The sequence below is a fragment of the Scedosporium apiospermum genome (assembly GCF_000732125.1).
Source record: "Scedosporium apiospermum strain IHEM 14462 chromosome Unknown SEQ_SAPIO_0088, whole genome shotgun sequence".
NCBI classification, from domain to species: Eukaryota; Fungi; Ascomycota; class Sordariomycetes; order Microascales; family Microascaceae; genus Scedosporium; species Scedosporium apiospermum.
In genome coordinates this window covers 113,484-133,396 of record NW_015971789.1, presented here as the reverse complement: position 1 = coordinate 133,396, position 19,913 = coordinate 113,484, and the positions used below count along the sequence as shown (strand labels likewise).

The 19,913-nt window shown below is 53.0% G+C and overlaps 4 protein-coding genes and 1 pseudogene across 4 annotated transcripts; 3 read left to right on the top strand and 2 right to left on the bottom strand.

The window, feature by feature from the left end:
• Positions 1–2,865: 2,865 nt before the first annotated feature.
• Positions 2,866–8,641, top strand: SAPIO_CDS3067 (uncharacterized protein; the record flags this gene model as incomplete). Its single annotated transcript, XM_016785937.1, has 2 exons — positions 2,866–3,369; positions 3,434–8,641. 2 exons carry the CDS (start codon positions 2,866–2,868, stop codon positions 8,639–8,641), a joined length of 5,712 nt encoding a protein of 1,903 aa, XP_016643943.1.
• Positions 8,642–10,666: 2,025 nt separating this feature from the next.
• On the top strand, positions 10,667–12,307 carry SAPIO_CDS3066 (uncharacterized protein; the record flags this gene model as incomplete). The annotated part of the gene is made up of 6 exons (XM_016785936.1): positions 10,667–10,749; positions 10,882–10,895; positions 11,010–11,029; positions 11,163–11,272; positions 11,408–11,739; positions 11,829–12,307. The coding sequence occupies 6 exons, from the start codon at positions 10,667–10,669 to the stop codon at positions 12,305–12,307; spliced, it is 1,038 nt and encodes a 345-aa protein (XP_016643942.1).
• Positions 12,308–13,202: 895 nt separating this feature from the next.
• Positions 13,203–14,902, bottom strand: SAPIO_CDS3065 (Phosphoacetylglucosamine mutase; the record flags this gene model as incomplete). Its single annotated transcript, XM_016785935.1, has 2 exons — positions 13,203–14,057; positions 14,135–14,902. The coding sequence occupies 2 exons, from the start codon at positions 14,900–14,902 to the stop codon at positions 13,203–13,205; spliced, it is 1,623 nt and encodes a 540-aa protein (XP_016643941.1).
• A 1,780-nt stretch (positions 14,903–16,682) lies between these two features.
• Positions 16,683–18,515, top strand: SAPIO_CDS3064 (annotated as a pseudogene; the record flags this gene model as incomplete).
• An 85-nt stretch (positions 18,516–18,600) lies between these two features.
• Positions 18,601–19,381, bottom strand: SAPIO_CDS3063 (Riboflavin synthase; the record flags this gene model as incomplete). Its single annotated transcript, XM_016785934.1, has 2 exons — positions 18,601–19,277; positions 19,351–19,381. 2 exons carry the CDS (start codon positions 19,379–19,381, stop codon positions 18,601–18,603), a joined length of 708 nt encoding a protein of 235 aa, XP_016643940.1.
• Between the last annotated feature and the right edge of the window lie 532 nt (positions 19,382–19,913).

Sequence of the window (19,913 nt, the reverse complement as noted above, 5' to 3'; positions counted from 1 at the left end):
AGTTAGTAGGATTGCGAGCACGCGAGAGCAAACCCTCTCATGTACACTCCATGGCCGCCAGGACCACTTTGTGGTATTCCTGATGAGAGTTTCTTGTGAGGATGAGGCGCTAGATTGTTTCCGCAGGATCCTAGACAGACACTTTCAATGACATTGGAGGGTTAGATGCTTTCTACCGAGTAGACTATGGTTGACTGGGGGCTTCCCTCCATCAAGAGCGTCGCCCCCTCCATCTCCCAAGAGGAGAAAGATGGGGAATTATACCATGCGGTGTCGTATCACTTCAAATCTTCGCCTATCTTCTCCCGCAAGCTGTGTACACTGTCGATTCTTCTCTCCAATTCCTAAATGAATAGCATCTCGACAAGGTCTTATCGATCTACTTTAAAGACTCCATATAACTCTATCGCTTTGTAAGGAGGAGCGGATGTGGTTCGGGAAATTTCAAGTTGAGCGGTTCTGGTCATGCCCACTTCGTGTGGGGTCCCCGCGATCGATCCTGGAGGTACTGCCACCCATAACGCTAGTTCAAACTAGATTAGTTTAGTATACTGAGGTACGAAGTACAGATTGCGATGGCATTGAGAAGGGACGAGCCGAGACTCTAGAGAGCTGCGAAAGAAAGGGTATGGAAGTACTATATCGCTGCGAAATGGGGCGACAGAGGGGACACATCGTACGTGGGCATCTATGGAGTCATACCATGCATATTGGCAAAAGCAACTTGGGTCACGCTGGAAGTAAGGTAGAAGGGGGAAGAATCGTCTCTGCATGGCACCGGCGGTCTGGGTTACATCAATTGATCTTTGCTCGTGAGTGCTCGTGAGCGCTCATCGCTTGGATAACCGCACCGAGGACGGCAGAGCACGGCTTTAGGTCGTATGTTAGCGAACCAAGTAGGGAACGAGATATGACGATACGTGGGGGCAATTGTGGAGGGGAATGGTGCCGACCCGGAACCGGATCCAGCATTGCATAGGAACTGGGTGCGATGGGATTCGGGGCTAGCACGGTGCAGCGGGCGCCAATGTCGTCGACTCTAGAGTCTGCACTACTGGAGACTAGAGTCTAGACGGATCGACGTGATCCCCGAGAAGGAACGATGAAAAACACACAAAGTCCCTGATGTCTCGAATGGCCGCATGCTTGCTTGGCCTGACACTGTGCTACTCTGGAACAAGCGCGCATGGGTCGAGTTTTGGCATCACTCACGATGCTCACGGATCATTGTTGTAGATCGATTGGCTTTTCTTGACGATTGGACGCGGAGAGAGATAACGCCTGCGCCAGCCAACGTACTTGGACGAAGATGTTATAGAGTTTTGTCCAGAGGATCGGTATCATTGTTCGGGACAATGGATGAGGGAGTGATGTCCTGTCCAAGTACAAGGATAAAGGTACAATCATAATTTGATAGCAATTGAGCTGTACTTCGTATCATTATATTACTTTGCAGGAGTGTAGCGTACGATGTGGAATTGTCGTGTCGTTGCGAGTACTTCGCACGAAGTAATTTAACAATTGTATCTGGTAGCTTTCGACAAGCAAACAAATCTACACTGATCAATGGTTCGGTTCTGTGTCGTCGCCAGAGTCTGGACAGGCGTAGAACCTTCTAAAGGCAAGACAGGCAAGTCCTCCCTGCATCATGGTTACCATTCTCTGATTGGTTTGATTATGGCCGCGGCCCCGCTTTCCATGCCCACTTGACCCTCCCTCACAGTACGAACTACGGAGTACTTCGTACGTGAGAGGATTTGGAAAGACCAGAGGTAGTCACCGTTTCACTGGTCGAATCCTCTGTGTTTGGATTTATCATCGGTTGCTGACACGTTCGGTACTTTGCTAGGAACGGCAGAGTACCTTGGGACTGTTAGTATATACACATAACACATTTAATATTAACAACATAAATATGTTTAATCCCGGTTAAAAGAAGTACCCAACTCGTGCTTACCGTTTGATGTCGCTCAAAATATCACACTATGCAGTACTTCGTACCTCACAACCACTGCAGAATCCCTTGAACGTGCTCATTCCTGCCCTGCAGCATCCGACTTTGCGATTCTGTGGTTCCGACTCTCCGGCGTTGCTTCATTAAGAGGAAAGAGATCTCCTCTAATTCAGCTTCTCGAGAATTCATCTCGTCCGTCTAGAGGCAGGGATCTTCTCTCCATTCTGATCATATTCGACTGCCACCTCATGGTTACACTGTAGGGTTTCGGCGGATTTCCTCAATTTTTTTTTTTTTTCTTCCTTCCTGCCGCAAATAATAGCGATTGATGCTTACGGAGGACAATTTCGACTTGGCCCGAGCTACTCCTGTCCAGTCACGAGCCACAACGTTGTATGCCAAACCTTCCGACCTTCGTTCCTGTTCACTGTTCACCACCCCGTGTCTCCTTCGCCTCCAAGGAAGCCTCGCGTTTTCGACATCCCTCTACGCGAATACTCACGGCTCACGTCGATCCCCCGATACTATAGCGTTTGCCGGGCAATCCAGACTCCGCAGAATAGTGCCGAGATCCCGTTTGTTAACAGGGGCTTGCTGCCCACCACCTCGTGGTGTGCAACCTGGGTGGACAAGCACTGCGGTTGTTCTCACGATAGTTCGGGTCTCCGTGTGAGCAAGAGCAACAACAACCCCCAACACGACGCACTATCGTCATGTATCAGGCTGCCGCCTCTTTGTAGTACAGGCGCCTGCGCCCTGCCATCTTTCTGGCCCCGCATTGACGAGCCCATTCCCACCATCGTGAACCGAAACTTGGGTCATAGGCGCGTGTTCCGGTCTCCCGCTGCGCACTCGTACCCGAGCTTCTCGAGTACACGACCCGAGCGAGTGTCGGTGTTTCAATTCCAACCATGGCGGAAACATCGCCACCGCAAGAGCCCACCGACTCGGCCAAGGCGGCACCCCTCGCCGTGTCCCATCTACGAGTCGAGTCGGCCTACCCGATGGAGCGGTCCATGAGCGATAATATACGGGAAGAGAGGGAGGATCTTCGAGAGGCTGCAGAACAGACTCTCAACGTGATTGTGGACCTGAATCTTGACGGGACCATCAAGTGGGTCAGCCCGTCCTGGGCCGACGTGATCGGAACTCAGCCAGACGCCGTTCAAGGTCAGCCGTTATGCGACATTATTGTCAGCGATAATAGAACCGTCTTTTCCGATGTGGTCGAATCGATGAAAAAGGATGATTCGAGGAGCCACAGAGTTCGGTTTGCCGTCGCTCTCGGCCCCCTGTCTAAGCTACTGTCCCTTGATGACCTGAAGGATGGCGTCGAGACAACTTCCCCTCAGGTCATTGATCTGGAGGCCCAGGGCATCATGGTCTATGACGGCGCTTCGGGAGGCGAGAGCCACGTAAGTTTTGATATCCCTCCTTAGTATATGGCCCTTTGCGTTACTAACTAATGACGTCTTCTAGACCATGTGGATGATTCGCCCCTGGACTGCCCCTCGGGAAATTCAGATCGAGATGCCTGCCGTGATTGTCGATTCACTTGGTTCAGGAGCCCAGGTTCTTGCAAGTTATCTCACTCAATTGGCAGAATCGGGAATAGACGATCCAGAACTCCATCCACCGCCGCCGCCCGTTCTCTGCCGAATCTGCGAGCGGCAGATACCACCCTGGTGGTTCGAAAAGCACACCGATCTCTGTCTCCAGGAACACAGAGCTGAGATGGATGTCCAAATGGCCCAGGAGGGCCTGACCGAACATCGGCATTCCATTGTTAAAGTCTTGGATGCCCTCGAGGTCCGCCGGAGCCGCACTCTCACTGGTGATCTCGCTTCACTCCTCCTTCCTGCCGCCGAGTATAAGGGCCTCCCGATCGGCCCATCCCCGTCCAATCAATCATCGCCATCGACGTCATCGGCCACTTCTCGTGAAAGGACTGGCTTTGGCCACGCTCGAGGACGATCATTTGCAGTTCGCAGACCGCAGGCTAGAATAGTCGAGCTTCTAGTTGACCTATGCGATACCGCATTGGAAATCAGCCCTCCAGCCATCAAGGAATCCCCATCGCAAATACCAGGCGAGCTTCGGACGCAGTCTCCTCAGTCCGAGTCTCGTATCTCCCAAGTTATGCAGTGGCAATCCCCAAGTACGAACACGCTCGAACAAGAGCAAGGGCTCGCTCTCCTTTGCGCAGACACGGAGCGCGTAGCAAAAGCCAAAGTTGAGGCTGTCGTCCGACAAAGAAGAATCATTGAGTACGCTGAGCGCATTCGTGTTGAATTTGCTCTTCTCGTCCAGGATTGTATTGACGAAGCCCTGAGAAAGGCTGCTCGTATTGCTGCGGGCCGCTTGAGCGACTCGGCCGAAGAGGAAGAAGAGGACATGCCTCCAGGTCAGGACGATTCGTTTTTCGATAACTCGTTCAACGACCCGGCGGCACTGGCTGAGGCCTTGCAAAATGTTGATCTTAACAATGATAACATTTCGCGAACGAGACCAACATCCTTCATCGAATCAGTCCAGTCTTACAGCCCTCAAGAATGCCCCACCCCCACGTCGAATATGGGTGGCTTTAATACAGTCCTTCCCATGCGTGACTCGCGACGCGACTCTCTCCGAACCTCTCAAAGAGAGTCGCTCATCTTGGGGAGCGAGGCGGGGGAAAGCGATGGGAGCATAAGATCCTCGTCAGTTGCATCGCGTCCCCCCCAACGGACCGACTCTCCCATTAGCGAGTTCGGCGGTGACCTTCGCCGGGCTGCTAGCGCAAGACGACATCACCGGAGAAGCCTTATCCTCCCTGGAACGGCCTCGCCACGTCGCCAGGAGTCACCGTCACGGGGCATTCAGCCGCCCTCCTCTCCCCTGCGCATCCATAAGCCGCGCTCATTCCCGTTCCCAAATGAAGGGTTTGCCTCGCCCGAAGCATCGCCTATGCTTCCCGGCACCGAGTTCAGTTCGCCTGCCCCGATACCGCCGCCCTCCTTGCACCACCATCGAAGGCAGTCGTCGGCCGCTCTCTCCGAGTTCATCATGAAAGCCCCGCCCTCTCCGCGCCTCGGCGCCCACAACGCCCCGCCTCAGGCTCGGCCCACACAGCCTTCCATCAAAGATTTCGAGATCATCAAACCAATTTCCAAAGGTGCCTTCGGTAGTGTCTATCTCTCTAAGAAGAAATCCACTGGAGAATATTTTGCGATCAAAGTGCTGAAGAAGGCCGACATGGTTGCAAAGAATCAGGTCGGTAACGTCAAGGCGGAACGTGCTATTATGATGTGGCAAGGGCAGAGTGATTTTGTGGCTAAGCTGTACTGGACATTCTCGAGCAAGGAGTATCTGTACCTTGTCATGGAGTATCTCAACGGAGGCGACTGTGCTTCTCTCATCAAAGTACTCGGTGGTCTGCCTGAGGATTGGGCAAAAAAATACCTTGGTGAGGTTATCCTCGGTGTGGAGCACCTCCATAGCCGAGACATCATCCATCGGGACTTGAAGCCAGATAACCTCCTTATTGATCAGCGTGGCCATCTTAAGCTTACCGATTTTGGTCTCTCGCGGATGGGATTGGTGGGCCGACAGCAGCGAGCGCTTAAGAGTGACAACGAGTCGGTACCTGATCTCCTCAAGCAAGGCCCGTTTGCCCGATCTGCGTCCATCACCTCGTCTCGGTCGACTTCTCTCGATCTGCATGGAAGCCACTCGCCTAGCCTGGCCCCTCTTGCTACTCCGGGTAGCGGTGACCCTCTTTCACAACCATCCTATTTCACTCTTGGGCCTGCACAGCCGGACTCGCGCAGACTAGCTGGTCAGCGTAGCGACAGTGGCGGTAGTGAGAATTTAGTACAAATGATGGGCACCTTTTCTTTGAATGACTCCGAGGCCGGCTCGCAACCCCACAGCGCAAAGTCTCACGCCGACGAACTGAGCGAGGCGGCAAGTCAAGGCTCCCCTGATTTATCCACCCTGCAGAATTTCTCGCAACAAGGAGGGGATATCTACGGAAAAAACACCCCGCCTCAGTCCAGTATGATGCCGCCTCCCATGGCCCTCTTCGACCCTGAAGACACGAATAGGAGATTCGTTGGCACGCCCGACTACCTGGCGCCGGAGACGGTCAAGGGCGAGAAGCAAAATGAGACAAGTGATTGGTGGTCCGTCGGATGTATTATGTTCGAGTTCCTGTACGGTATCCCACCGTTCCATGATACCGAGGCCGAGCTTGTGTTTGAGAACATCCTTGCCCGCAAGATCAGATGGCCGGATGAAACGGAATGCGAGCCTGTTTCGGAAGAGGCTAAGGACTTGATTAACAAGCTACTCTGCATGGATCCCAGCGAGAGACTCGGCGCGAACCGGGAGGGTAAATTCGCGTCAGGCGGCGAAGAGATTAGGAACCACCCTTGGTTTAGCGATGTTAACTGGGCTACGCTGCTTGAAGACGAAGCCCAGTTCGTTCCCCAGACGGAGAACCCTGAGGATACCGAATACTTCGACTCCAGAGGTGCGACTCTCCAGTCTTTTGCAGAGGAGATGGAAGATCAGAGCTCACCCCCTTCTTCCGCGGCTGGCTCGGACTATCCGGAACGCCCTCATGATGCCCTTTCGCGCGTCCGGACCCAGGTCAACTCGATCAAGCGAGGGCTTATGCCTTTGCACATTCCTCCCCATGTCCGTGATCACAAGAGCAGACGACTTAGTGAGCCGGTTCCGGCTGATGATTTCGGCAACTTCTCATTCAAAAATCTGCCCGTGCTCGAGAAGGCCAACAAGGATGTGATACAAAAGTTGAGAGCGGAGGCACTTGCCTCTCAGAACAAGCAGGGATCCGGCAGCCAAGCTGGTGCCATCAGTGCTACGTCTCCAGGAGGTCCGTCACTCGAGGGTAGCCCGGTCATGTCGAACCCCATCCAGCGGACCCTTTCCAACGCAAAGGCTTCGGCACGACCCCAGTCCCCTTCTGGCATTAGCCACGCAAACTCATCTCCGAGCCGCATGTCACAACCCTCATCGCCTCTACTGGTGTCTTTCGTTGCAAATCAGGGATCTGATGGTAGGAGAAAGGTGTCGAGCACGTCTTCCAGCCTCTCGCAGCAATCAGGTCTCTCTCTCCCTCCATTTGAGGCCGCGAGAGTACCGCCGACCCTCCAAAAAGCCGCGACTACTGTTGCGGCGGCTTCTTCCCCAATCAAGCCTCGCGGCACTGCGCCTCCGCCTCTTGCATTGTCTCCGCAGAAGGGTGGTGTCTCCACTCCTCGCCAGGGCAGTGGATCATCCGGCACGCGATCCCGATCTCTGACCGTAGGGTCTCAGTCTCAAGAAGGCAGCCCCATTGCCTCGGAAACCCTTGTCCAGCGCCACAATCGCCGCAGCCAGGTATTTGACATGTCACCGTCCTCTTCGGACAATGAGGGCGAGAAGCACAACGCGCTCCTGCGCGTTCAGCGGCGCCGGCAGAGTTCCCGCCGTCTCTCCCAGATCGCACTGGAAGGCACTCTAGTCTTTCGCCCGCTTGATGTTTTGATCTGTGAGGATCATCCTGTTTCCCGCATGGTGATGGAAAAGCTACTAGAGAAGCTTCGGTGCCGTACGATCTCGGTACCGAACGGCTCCGAGGCTGTGCGATATTCAACAAGTGAGATCAAGTTCGACATTATTTTCCTGGAGTATAAGCTGCCCCACATCAACGGTGCCGACGTTGCCCGCATGATCCGCGAGACGAAGAATGCCAATTCCCACACACCCATAGTCGCCATCACGGCCTACCTCAAGGAACTGCAAGCGCCCCACTATTTCGACTCGCTTGTCGAAAAGCCGATAAGCTCTTCAAAACTCACCGAAGTTCTGCGCAGCCTCTGCCAGTGGAAGCCACCGTCGCCGAGCCAGAGCATATCTCTTCCGATTGCGCATCCCCACCCAACCCCCACTGCGCTGCGACAGGCGAGCCTCCGCCTTGAAGATAGTCCAACGAGCGGCTCCTCGATATTTGCCGGGCGTCTTAGTGGAAGTCTCGTATCTTCGAGCCGCGAACAGTCAATAAGCTCAAGCCTGTATGGGGATTCGGAGTCGATATCCACGGACGATATTCCCGCCGTCGTTAGTCGCAAGCCGACCGGCGAGTGGGAAGAAAGCGGCGGCGGCCTTGGCATCCGAGAGGACAGAATTTTGGTGCCAGAAGGGGCGAGGCCAATTCCTCATCTAGTGACGCAGCAATCGGCTCCTGGCAAGCTTGAAGTGTCGCGTGGTGCAATAGAGAAGTTCAAATCGAGGCGACAGCCGGGTGAGAAGCGATACTCGGAAGGCAGCACCGAGTCGGCCGACGATGAGGATGAGGAGCTCGGGCTCGTACGCGACAAACCGTTCCGCAAATCCAACCTCCCGAGCTCTAAACTGGGTATCGAGATGATGCGCGCGGATAGTCACGATAGCGTTGCGATGTGCTCCGAGAGCACCATCGAACCAGTCACGCAAGTTGTAACCCCGTCCAACGAGCTCGATGTGCCTCCGCTCTCGCCGAGGGAGCCTAAGGAAGCCCAGACACCGCCTGACTTGGGAATCGGTCGCGAGGGGAGTGGGCTCGGGATTTCGGTCGAAGAGACGCCTCGACCAAATCCATCGGCTAAGCAGAATGTTGAAGATGAAGAGCCTACTCCCCGGCCCACTGTCAAGACTGGTTGATAACATCAGGAGAATTATCAACCTATTCTTCAACCACTTACTCCATATTCTTTTTTTTTTTTTTCTCGTTCTTGGCGACCAATTTACACGGTTGCCCGTTTCTTGCACTTGCCGTTTTTCCCATTTCGTTTGCATTCCATGAGCGTGGCGTTGAAACGAGGGCGAGAACAAACTTACTCAGACTGCATCTGGCGCATCGAATTTCCTTTTTCTTTGTTATTTTCTACTGCCCGTCCTGGGTTTTCACAATCCACGCTCAGTCCGAATGGCCTGCCGAAAAGACTTGAGCAGGACGTCAACATTTCGGGATCAACGCGTGGGTTTTTGTTTGTTATATTGTCATACAGTCATCTTGAAGATGTCATCTTCGGTTTCCACACCTGTTTCCTTTTGTTTTCAGTCTCACTGTCATTCCCCTGTCCTATATTTGTTTCCTTTTCCCTCTCTCCTTTCTTGGGTTCTTGGGGTCTGCTTTCAGCATCCCTTTGAGGGCTCTTCAGTTTGGCCTTGAAATTTGGCAGCTACGGTACGACGCAGCTGGCACACTCTCCACTTATATCTGGATTGCCTTCAGGGCCGCCATCTGCCCTTGCTAGTGCTTTTTTCGTCGAGTCACTGGTTCGTTTTAGAATCGGGGGTTTTAACGGCTCAAGAGATGCATTGTTTGTGCATGTTCATGCGAGCGCCCGGCGTCTATGGAACATAGAGCAGACGGGGACTTGAGCGAAGGCGAAGAACAATAGAAAGGGCAAGGGTCTGGCCGGGACCAGCATTGGCCGAGGGGTTCGGGGTTCTCATTGTGTCTGGCAAATTGTGTCTTTCTTTCTCTTCCCTTCTGGTCAAGCCTTTTTAACTCACTAGTCTCCTTTTCCTTTTCTTTCCTCTTGTCTTCTATTCCCCTTTCTCTTCTTTTTCTTCTTCCAGTGTTCATTTTCCGGACCATTGATTGTTTACTCTCAGTTTCTGAAATTGGAAGGTCGGGAAATAGTTAAGGGGGAGCCATGGAAACCTTTTTGAAAAACACCAAAAAAAGCCGAAAAGTCGAAAACAAACGGGGAGAATCAACGAGTTGGGAGGCTGCATTGCAACGGGTTGATTTTTGAAGGAATGTCGCAGTATTCCGCGCTGGTCTATTGATCTCTTTTGTTTTTATATTGGGATTCGGAATTAGTACAGGCTACCATACATACTATCAGAGAATGAAGTCTGGCATTTTGCGATTGCATTCGTACAGTCCATCGCCATCGCCATCGCCGTGTCGTAGCTGTTGGAATGTTGGAGCGTAGATGGAATGATGCGCCACGATTGCGTGTCAGGGACTGCTTCATCAAGGTGAATGAGCCTCGTACTTTCTCATGAGCCAACCTCGATTCTCGATACGAAGCCAGACATATGTGCGGCGCTCGACCACTGGATTCCGCATTCATTCCTTGCAAGCCGAGCCCGGCGTCAAGCCTCTACGACAACAAAGGTAGCTCAGGGCTCTTTCCTCGCAGAGGAAGATTAGGACGTAGGTATCTAGTACTAAATTTTGAGTGCTTTCAAGTACGACTATATTGGTACTCGGTACACCGGTACACTAACTATACTTACTCAGTCTAGTCTCAGCGCAGGAATCCCGAGCACTGACAAAAAAAGGATTGAAAACCAGAAAAAAAAAAAAAAAAAAAAAAAAAAAAAAGAAGAAGAAAGAGGGTCCCCACACCCCACTTGGACCTTCCCAGCGAAATTTCCTCCCCCGCTGCCTTACCGCCGCCAAACTTTGAACATATCTGGAAGGGCGAAAAAAAAAAAAAAAAAAAGTAGAGGAAGGCAAAACAAAAGAAGAAAAAAAAAAGAAAGGGTTTAAAAGAACTTCTCCTTCGCGCCCAAAGTGCCCCTCCACCCGGATTGATACCCTATCCCTTCTCTTTCCCCTTCCTTTTCTAATCCCCCTCCTCTTCCTCTCCCGATCGAGACTCTGCTTCGGATCCCTGCATACCCTTTCAATTTCAGCCCAGTTCGAGAACCGAGTCTCCAGTCGCGATGGCCAACGAACGGATGGAGGTGGATATTGCGGAGGAGAAGCTCAAGGCTATGGAGCACTCTGAGCAGCACTACTTCAAGAGGTATGGTTCTTATCTAGTCGCCTTGTCATGCTTTTTTGCAGGGAATCGTCTGGGGCAAAGCGGCGGCATTGTCTCAAGCGCACCGCCGTTACATATCAGAGGAGGCTAACATGGAACTCTTTCTACCGCTAGTTACGACCATCACGGTATGCCTCGACACCTCCAGTCCGTGTACAACGTTTTGCGCGCAATGCGCAAAACGTGTTTTCCTAGATGCGCCCCGCAGTGATTGCTAATTCCTCGTGCTCCATGTATACAAGGCATCCATGAGGAGATGTTGGTGTGTTTTGGTCTTTTAAGATCTCTCCCTCTCCCCCGTCTCTTTCCCCCCGCCTTCTCTCCCCATTGCTTCGCATTCGGTTCTCTCGGAAATGGTCGCACCGTAGGCTAACAGAGATGCCCACTATCAACAGAAAGATGAGGTCCGCACAAAGTCGTATATGAGCGCCATTGTCAACAACAAGCACCTTTTCAAGGACAAGGTTGTTCTTGATGTTGGCTGTGGTACGGCGATTCTGTCCATGTATGTCGAACCGGCTCTCCTCCCTCGAATTCTCTTTCGAATCTTGCCGACCCTGCGCGCTTCCAAAGAGCAGTGAACAAAAAGGAGAAGAAAAAAAAGATCGAATCTCTAGTCTCTAATGCTTGGTGACTCTAGGTTCGCTGCGAGGGCTGGCGCCAAGCACGTCATCGGTGTCGACATGTCCACCATCATCTTCAAGGCTCGCGAGATTGTCAAGGTCAACGGCCTCGCCGACAAGATTACTTTGATCCAGGGCAAGATGGAGGATGTAGAACTTCCCTTCCCCAAGGTCGATATCATCATCTCCGAGTGGATGGGCTACTTCCTCCTCTACGAAAGCATGCTCGATACCGTGCTCTACGCCAGGGACAAGTATCTCGTGCCCGGCGGCAAGATCTTCCCTGACAAAGCTACCATTTACGCCGCCGGCATCGAGGACGGCGAATACAAGGACGAGAAGATCGGATGTGAGTAACCGCCACTGCTGCCGCAATTCCTTAATGCCCGGAGTCTAGCCTGCCGAAGTCTCCAAATTTCTAACATAACCCGCCCAAAGTCTGGGATAACGTCTACGGATTCGACTACACTCCTCTCAAGGAGACCGCCCTCTCCGAGCCCCTCGTCGACACCGTCGAGCTCAAGGCCGTCGTGACTGAACCCTCCTCCGTCCTCGTCCTCGATCTCTACACGTGCACCACAGCCGATCTCGACTTCAAGGTCCCCTTCGAACTCAGCTGCCGCCGCGACGATTTCATCCACGCCCTCGTCGCCTGGTTCGACATCGAGTTCTCCGAATGCCACAAGCCCATCCGGTTCTCCACCGGCCCCCACACCAAGTACACCCACTGGAAGCAGACCGTCTTCTACCTCAAGGACGTGCTCACCGTATCGGCCGGCGAGAGGATATCGTCGACGATTTCCGTGAAACCCAACTTGAAGAATAGGCGCGATCTCGACATTGCTATCGACTATAAGCTTGAGACCGACGATCCTACTCGGCAAGCTGAAGGCCACTGCGAGTACAGGATGTGCTAAGCTCCTCCTTTTTTTTTATTTTCCGCTAATCTACAGCCGTCCTTCACGCAAAACTTTATCGCCCTTCGTCGGTGACGGAGAGTGAAGCATATAGGCCACAGCGGAGGGAGGAGAGAAATAATAAAAAGGGGTATAAAAAGGGAGCCATGCCTGCATGGTTATGATATATACACTGCGTCCTGTTTAGCTAGCGCCCGTAGAGAATGTCGTCCGGACCCTGAGCCTAAGAAGTAACACCCTTAAAAAGCTCAGGTTCAGAGGCGAACATGGAACTCGGCAGCAAGAGCTCCGGGACGAAAACCGATCCGACTATGCAGGGCCCCCATCTTTTCTTTTGGCGATGGTATCGAAAAGGGGGCGGGGAGGTGGGAGAGTCTGGAAAGATCTTGCGGGAGAGAGTTTGGAGCTGTGACTATAGATTTCAACATTTTGTGTTTTTTTTTGGGAGACTTACGTGTGTTCCCAGCTAACGACACATAACATAGCATCTGGAAAAAAAAAAACGTGGCTCGATCTGAACTTGCAAGATTTACAGGCGCAAGCTGTGACCTTCTATTATTGTTGATGCACTTCAGCTTTTTACTGGCAAGGGTTGTCGATCACTGCGTATTATCATCCCGCAACTACCATTGAGGCGAATTTGAAGTAATGGTCTGTATTTTTAGACTTGCTAAGACGTTACGCTCGGGCTCGGCGACATTTTGATCCCATCCCTGACGTTTTTCTCCCCAGTCATAGCTCACACGTGAGAACAGAACAGGAGGGATATCTGTGTGCTACCTAACATTTTTGTTTTTCGATGACAATATACCGCCTATACAACAATTTCTTCTCTTCTCACCTTCTTTTTTGCTTGCTTGCCTTCTTTCGCTTTCCGCTGGGAACCTGTTCAAAACTAACCAAACTGCTTCACCAGCTGCGCGACCTTGTTCGCAAGCTCATCAGCCTCCAACCTCGTCGCCGCCTCAGCATACACGCGACACGCGTTCTCCGTGCCGCTAGCGCGGGCAAAGCTTCGTCCCTTGGCATACTTGAGAACGACCTGATCGATGGCGTCCTGCAGGCCTGAGGGGTGCGTGAGACGGCGCTCGGCGTCCGTGGTGCGGAAGGCGTCCTTGTCGGGGACCTCGACGCGGACGAGACGGTTGGGGAGGTCGGAGTAAGTAATGGCCCAGTCGCGGAGGGACCAGTTCTTGTGGGCGAGGATGACTTCTACGAGCAGCATGTCGGAGAGGGCGTCGCCGACGGTCTGGTTGATGAGGTCGCCGACGGCGGCGAGGGTATCCAGGGCGTCCTTTTGCGCGGGAGACTGGGGCTGGGTCTCGCGGAAGGAGCGGAGGGCATGGGGCGAGAAGAGGACCGTTCCGTGGCCGTTGGCCTCGAAGTAGACGCCAACGTCGAACTTGAGGGCCTCATGATGGAGATGCTTCACGCCAGTGGGAGTGCACGTAACGGGGAGATGGAGGTGCTTCTCGATGTAGGTGGTGCTAGCCCCGTTGGCGTAGGCGGTTTGGACGACGCCGATGCGGAGCTCTTCCTCGAGTCCAGCCGAACGGACGAGGTCGCCAATGAAAGACGCGGCGAGAGAGGAGATGCGGTCACCGTCGAGCATGAAAAAGCCTTTCTCGGGATCGACCCAGTAGTATATGAGGCGGTCGGCGTCTCCGTCGAAGGAGCAGCTTCGGACACCTGGCGTAGGGCGAGGCGACGCGGGAGGCTTTTGGCGGGTCTTGACAAAATCCGCACCGCACTGCGCAAAGTTAACTGTTAGTATGCCTACACTCACACGTTTCATCAGTCCAATTTGTTTGACGGAGGCAGGCTCACGTCAAGATTGAGGGCCTCTGGGTGGAGGACATCGTCGTTTACAACCCTGACATCAAGACCCGTCGTCTCCTTGGGAACATGCTTCAGGAACTCGGTCAACTTGGGTCCACCGACACCGTTGGCGCAATCCACAATGAGTTGGCCAGAGGCTCTCCTTCCGCTCAAGGCTCGAACAAAGGCTTCGCCGAGCTTCTCATAATATCCAGTCTCGCTGGTCTTTCCGTAGCTGTTGACGGTGCCTTCTGTGTTGACACAGCGCGTGAGGTAGTGGAGCTGAGGGGTAGTAAGGATCTTGTAGTCAGTGTACGCGGTATTGGTAGCGTCGAGAGCATCAGTGAGAGCGGTGACGAGGCTGTGGCCCGAAGGACGAGTATCCCGTCCGAAAACGACCTTGCCGGGCGCGTCCAAGTTGATCTTGAGAAGTTCCGCGAGCCTCTTGTACTCGGCAACAAGTGCCTCGTCAGAGGGGGCATTGACGAGCTGAGTGGCATAGGCTTCCCAATCCTGCTCAAGCATCTCACCCATGGGGTCGACGATCTTGACTCCATTGTCGGGGGCGGGATTGTGGCTGGCGGTGATCATGACACCGATGGCCTTGCTGCTGAGCTTTCGGCTGCGAAGCGCGGAAAGGAGACCGACGCGGAAGGAGATGCCGTCGAGGAGATCGGCCTTCATACGGAAACCGGCAGTGCCATATTTGTAGAGTCGGCCCTCGGGGAGGGGGACGATGGGGTGCCTTTTGGAGGCGGCAATAATCTTTTCATCCATTTTGAGGATGTAGGTGGGACAGACAGGGCACCTTTACCTTGGAAAGAAGAAAAGAAGAGGGTAAAGGGAAGTGGATTGTGTTTATGAAGTTGGAGAGTTTTAACTGGCAGGGTATCTAGCTAATAAATGTCAGGATAGCAACAAAGAGAGGGTGGAAGCTCAGGAGCTCGGAAGCTCGAGTTCACTTGACAGGAGAAAAGTGGGAGGAAGGGCAGATGAAGTCAAGAGGAAAGAGGGTTTGAGAACATGCAACACAGATACATACACAGGCAAACACACACAGGGGGCACAGCCTTGTGATCTTCCAGGCGCCTTGCAAAGTTTTGTGCTAGCAGACTTGCGACAGCTTTGAAAAAATCAAGGTAAAGTAACAAAACAATGACTGGGTGAGCAGGCTACACAATGGAGATGAATTCAGCAGCTGGGCTGGTGGTCCTGAGGTATATTCAGCTGGATTAAAATGGTGAGATGAGGTGAGGCGGAGTCGTGATGGAGAAGGTAGTTGTGGACTGGACCTTGTGGTGTAGATAATGGATTCCTAGGAAGGAAGCAGGACCCCTCTACCCCTCCACGGTTCCACCCCTCCATCAATCAAGTCCTGCCTGCCCAGCGCCCGCCCTCGTTGCCTCCGTCCTTGGAATCAATACGGATTTGATCAATCAATTGATCAAAATGCGAACCCCGCCAGGAGGAAACGGCCCCCACATCCCCACCCACCGTCTAGCTGCTCCTGCGCTGTGCTGTGCTGTCGCCCATACATTGCGAATTATAGTCCGAAGTAAGAAGTAGTCTGACGACAGGCACATCCAGGGTTGTTCGGCCCCCTTCGCCAAGCATCAAAAGGAGCACGAGGTGTGGAACAGGAACCGGCCGCGCATTTCACTTGCACTGTACTTCGTACATGGAGGGGGAAGGGAGGCGTTTGGCTTTTGGCTTTGGGTCAACCTGGTTCTCCATACACGAAACTGGGCATCTAAGGCGGGGGTTTCGTCATGCTGGGCCAATGTGAGTGCAGGGTGACATTGCTATGCCACATGGCGGGCGGTCTCTGGGAAAGCTGGCCCGAGACCTGCAGTATCTTCATGTCTTCGCCAGATTCAACATTCGAGACCGTCTGAGGGGCCGAGTTTGATATCGCTTGTAGCGCGACATGAGTCCTTATATGCCCTTCTTCGTCCCGAACCTAAGCCCATAATGCTATTCCCAGTTCCGATAACGAGACCTGTGCTCCTTTCTGGAAGTACGATTCTTGATGTACTCTGTACCTGGGAAGCACACGCGAGACCGCAGCAACCTGCTCCAAGAGCACGCCTCATCAGCTGTTTCGCCCTGCTTTCGCCAACCTTCGACATTACCCCTCCTTCCAAACAGAGCGGGGTCCTTGAGCTGCGCTAGATTGATTAAGGGCCAACCACTGCCACACGCATTGTTGCTATTGACAGCTACCGAAATAGTTTGGGATCATTCTCTGTGAACTAACAAAGTCTTAGAGGATAAAAAGCCGTCTGTCGTAATCAATTGATCAACTTGATATAATTTCTACCGGATTGCTAGTGTGACGGACTTCATGTTGAAATGCAGCTTCCCAGGACCCTGGGCAGGGCCTGGACCTTGCGTCCTTCCATGCTGGGTCTCTATTTTGGGGGGTGAACCTCAGAAATATAAAGTCACATGACCTCGCGTTCTTCTCGTCCCAAACAATGTACAATTGTAACGCGCTACCATTTCAACCAACATTTGTACACCAGATCAAGATAGACAAGGACTATCTTGGCCGGCCATGGAGGAGCCGGAACGCTGCGCCAACCCTCTGCTCCTCGGCTGGGTGAAAGAATGGCTCGACTTGGCCCTCGAGAGGAACACGAGGGGCGTCCTCACCTATAGACACGCGTACAACTCCCTCAAGTCTTGTCCCATCACTTTCCAGCACCCCTCCCAACTCCAGCAGCTCAAGGGTTTCGGACCCAAGCTTTGCCAGAGACTTACGGACAAGTTAAAGGCCCACTGCGAAGAAAATGGATTGCCAATGCCGCGAGCGACTCGGCGGCAAGTTGTGCCAGGAGGGCTGGAAGCAGAGGAACCCGCGCCACCGCTCAAGAAACCGAGAAAAAGGAAGCCGTATGTGCCCGCTTACAGGTCTGGATCCTACGCTATTATCATGGCTTTGGCGACCCTCGATGAGGACACACCCGGGACGCATGGACTCACGAAAACCCAACTCATCGAGTTGGCGCAGCCCATGTGCGACTCGTCTTTCACTGCGCCTAGCGACCCTACTAAGTTCTACACTGCGTGGAACTCGATGCGCACCCTTATTGACAAAGACCTTGTTTATGAAAAGGGCCGGCCTATGAGGAAATATACGTTGACAGAAGACGGCTGGGAGGTGGCTCATCGATTACGGGCGGTTGGCGATCCGAATCAGTTGAACCAAGGTGCGGCGAATCGTGGACGTCGAGTTGAAGAGGAGGCGGAGGAGGAGGAGGAGGAGCAACATCAGGAGTTAGACGATGAAGATGATGATATCATCGTGCTTGACGATGCGCCTCCAACACGAACCAACAAGCAACCACATTCTAGAATCCAAGCCGCAACGGCTGCCTCTAACCCGATACCTAGCCGCAACGCGCCATATCGTGACCTTATTGCCGACGCCCCGACGATAGGGACCGATGGGCGCCTTCCGACATTTTCACCCATCCAGCTTACTCCAGGATCCTTTACAGTCGAGCTTTTGCTGGATGTCCGCGAGATTCGTTCAACCAAGGACCGTGATTACTTACAAGAAGAGTTGATTAAACTAGGTGTCAGGCCAATCATGAGGAGTTTGGAAGTTGGCGACGCTCAATGGGTCGCAAAATGTAACGACCCTTCTCTATTAACGAGACTTGGCGCGGAAGGAGAGGAAGTTGTCCTCGACTGGATTGTCGAGCGGAAGCGCCTCGACGATCTCGTCGCCAGCATCAAAGACGGACGGTTCCATGAGCAAAAGTTTCGCCTGAGGAAATCAGGAGTCAAGAATGTCATATACATTGTTGAGGAGATCTCGATGGATTCATCAGTTTACCAGAGGGTGGAGGATGCCGTGACATCGGCCATAGCCCAGATCCAGGTGGTTAATGGCTACTTCTTGAAAAGGACACAGGCCGTGGATCAGACAATTCGTTACCTCGCTAGAATGACGAAGCTACTGAGGTCACGATATGAGGGGCAAGTCCTCAAGGTTGTCCCGACACATGTCCTCACGGCACAGAACTACTTGCCTCTTCTCGAGCATTTCCGCGGGGCTGACCCCCGGGGAGGATACTACGTCAGCTATCCCGCATTCTCGTCGTTAGCGTCCAAATCCGACATGCTAACACTCCGAGACGTCTTCCTCAAGATGCTAATGACTACCAGAGGCGTGACCGGGGAGAAAGCCATCGAGATACAGAAACGCTGGAAGACGCCGTATAACTTCGTCAAAGCGTTCGAGGATTGCGGGCACGGAGAGGTTGGAAAGAAGCGCAAGCGGGAGCTGGTTGCGAAAGAGCTAGACTTTATCGTTGCGCCACGGAAAAAGATTGGGAAACAGCTAAGCGAACGGATCGCAGAGGTCTGGGGGGACGCCTGATCTGCTTAATTCACTCAATTAGGACACCTTTCCGTGTGTGCTTCGAAATATACATGATGAGCCAGATAGAAAACCCAGGCCAGAATCACGCCTTGCCCTGCAATCTTTCGTCAACAATCCTCTTTACGAGCTTTTCCAACAGAGGAACGGCTGCGGTACCCTCACTCTCCTTCGCAAGGTAGCCTGCCATAGCCTTCTCGGCGTATTTAGCCATCATGTCTACCTCCACGTTGACGGATTCACCGACTCCCTTCTCAGCCAGAATCACTCGCTCCTGCGTGTACTCGATGAGCATGATCTCCCACCAACCCTCGTCATCATTGACCTGGGTAATCGTCAAGCTCGTCCCATCAAGGGCGATGAACCCCTTGTGCACGATGTACTTTAACCACTCCTTATCCTGCGGCTTGAAGCGCATCGTCCGCGCATTACCGTCGGCCCTAACATCTACAATCTGCGCCACGAAATCGACGTGTCCCTGCACGAAGTGTCCTCCCATTCGGGTGTCGGCGCGCACGGCCCTTTCGAGATTGACGCGGCTTCCCGGCGTTAGCGTCCCTAGGTTCGATACGCGGAGGGTCTCGGGGGCGACGCCGACGGTGAAGCCGGGCGGGGAGGGCAGGAGGGAGGTTATGGTTAGGCAGACGCCATTTGTGGAGATAGAGTCGCCGAGTTGGGCGTCGCTGAGGAGAACGGAGGCCTGGGGGATGATGACGGTCATGGTCTTGCCCGTCTCGTCATTGCCTTCAATGGCGGAGACCACTGTATTGTATGGATTAATATTTGTCAGACTTGGAGGGGGGATCAATGAAGGAAGCTCCAGCGCGTCACGTACCGCCTATTTCCTCCACAAGACCCGTAAACATTTTGATGTTTGTTGCGTTTGTCAATTAGAATTGATATTACAGCAATTGGTAAAATTGAAGGTCCAGAGGAGCTCAGCTTCAGAATTAAGTATGACTGGAGGAGAATGGTGAAGCTTCCGGTTCTTAACCCCGAACAGAACGGCGCGGGGTAAATTTAGATCATGCTCCGAATTTGCAATTGCTTACTTCGAATTTACCGAGCCACGACTTAGCTAACTTTAGAGATGAAATATCAATTCAAGCGCATTCTCCAACTGAGAACCGGGAGTTTTACCATCTCCCCCGGACAGAGTGCAATCGAAATCCAATCGCCGGGCTCGCATCGTAACGACCGAAAATTGGCATGCATCATGAAAGACTCCAGTGTGTCAGATAAGAGCATGGCAGGAGCTGTAAAAGGCCGCTAAATAGAGCCAGAGAGTTAAACAGTATGAGACGCTAAGCTACCAAGACAACGGGATCAATGCCATCGAGGATGGAATGAGTCTGAACCCGAAGTTCGGCTTGAACATTGCCGGCTCGGTTTAGATCA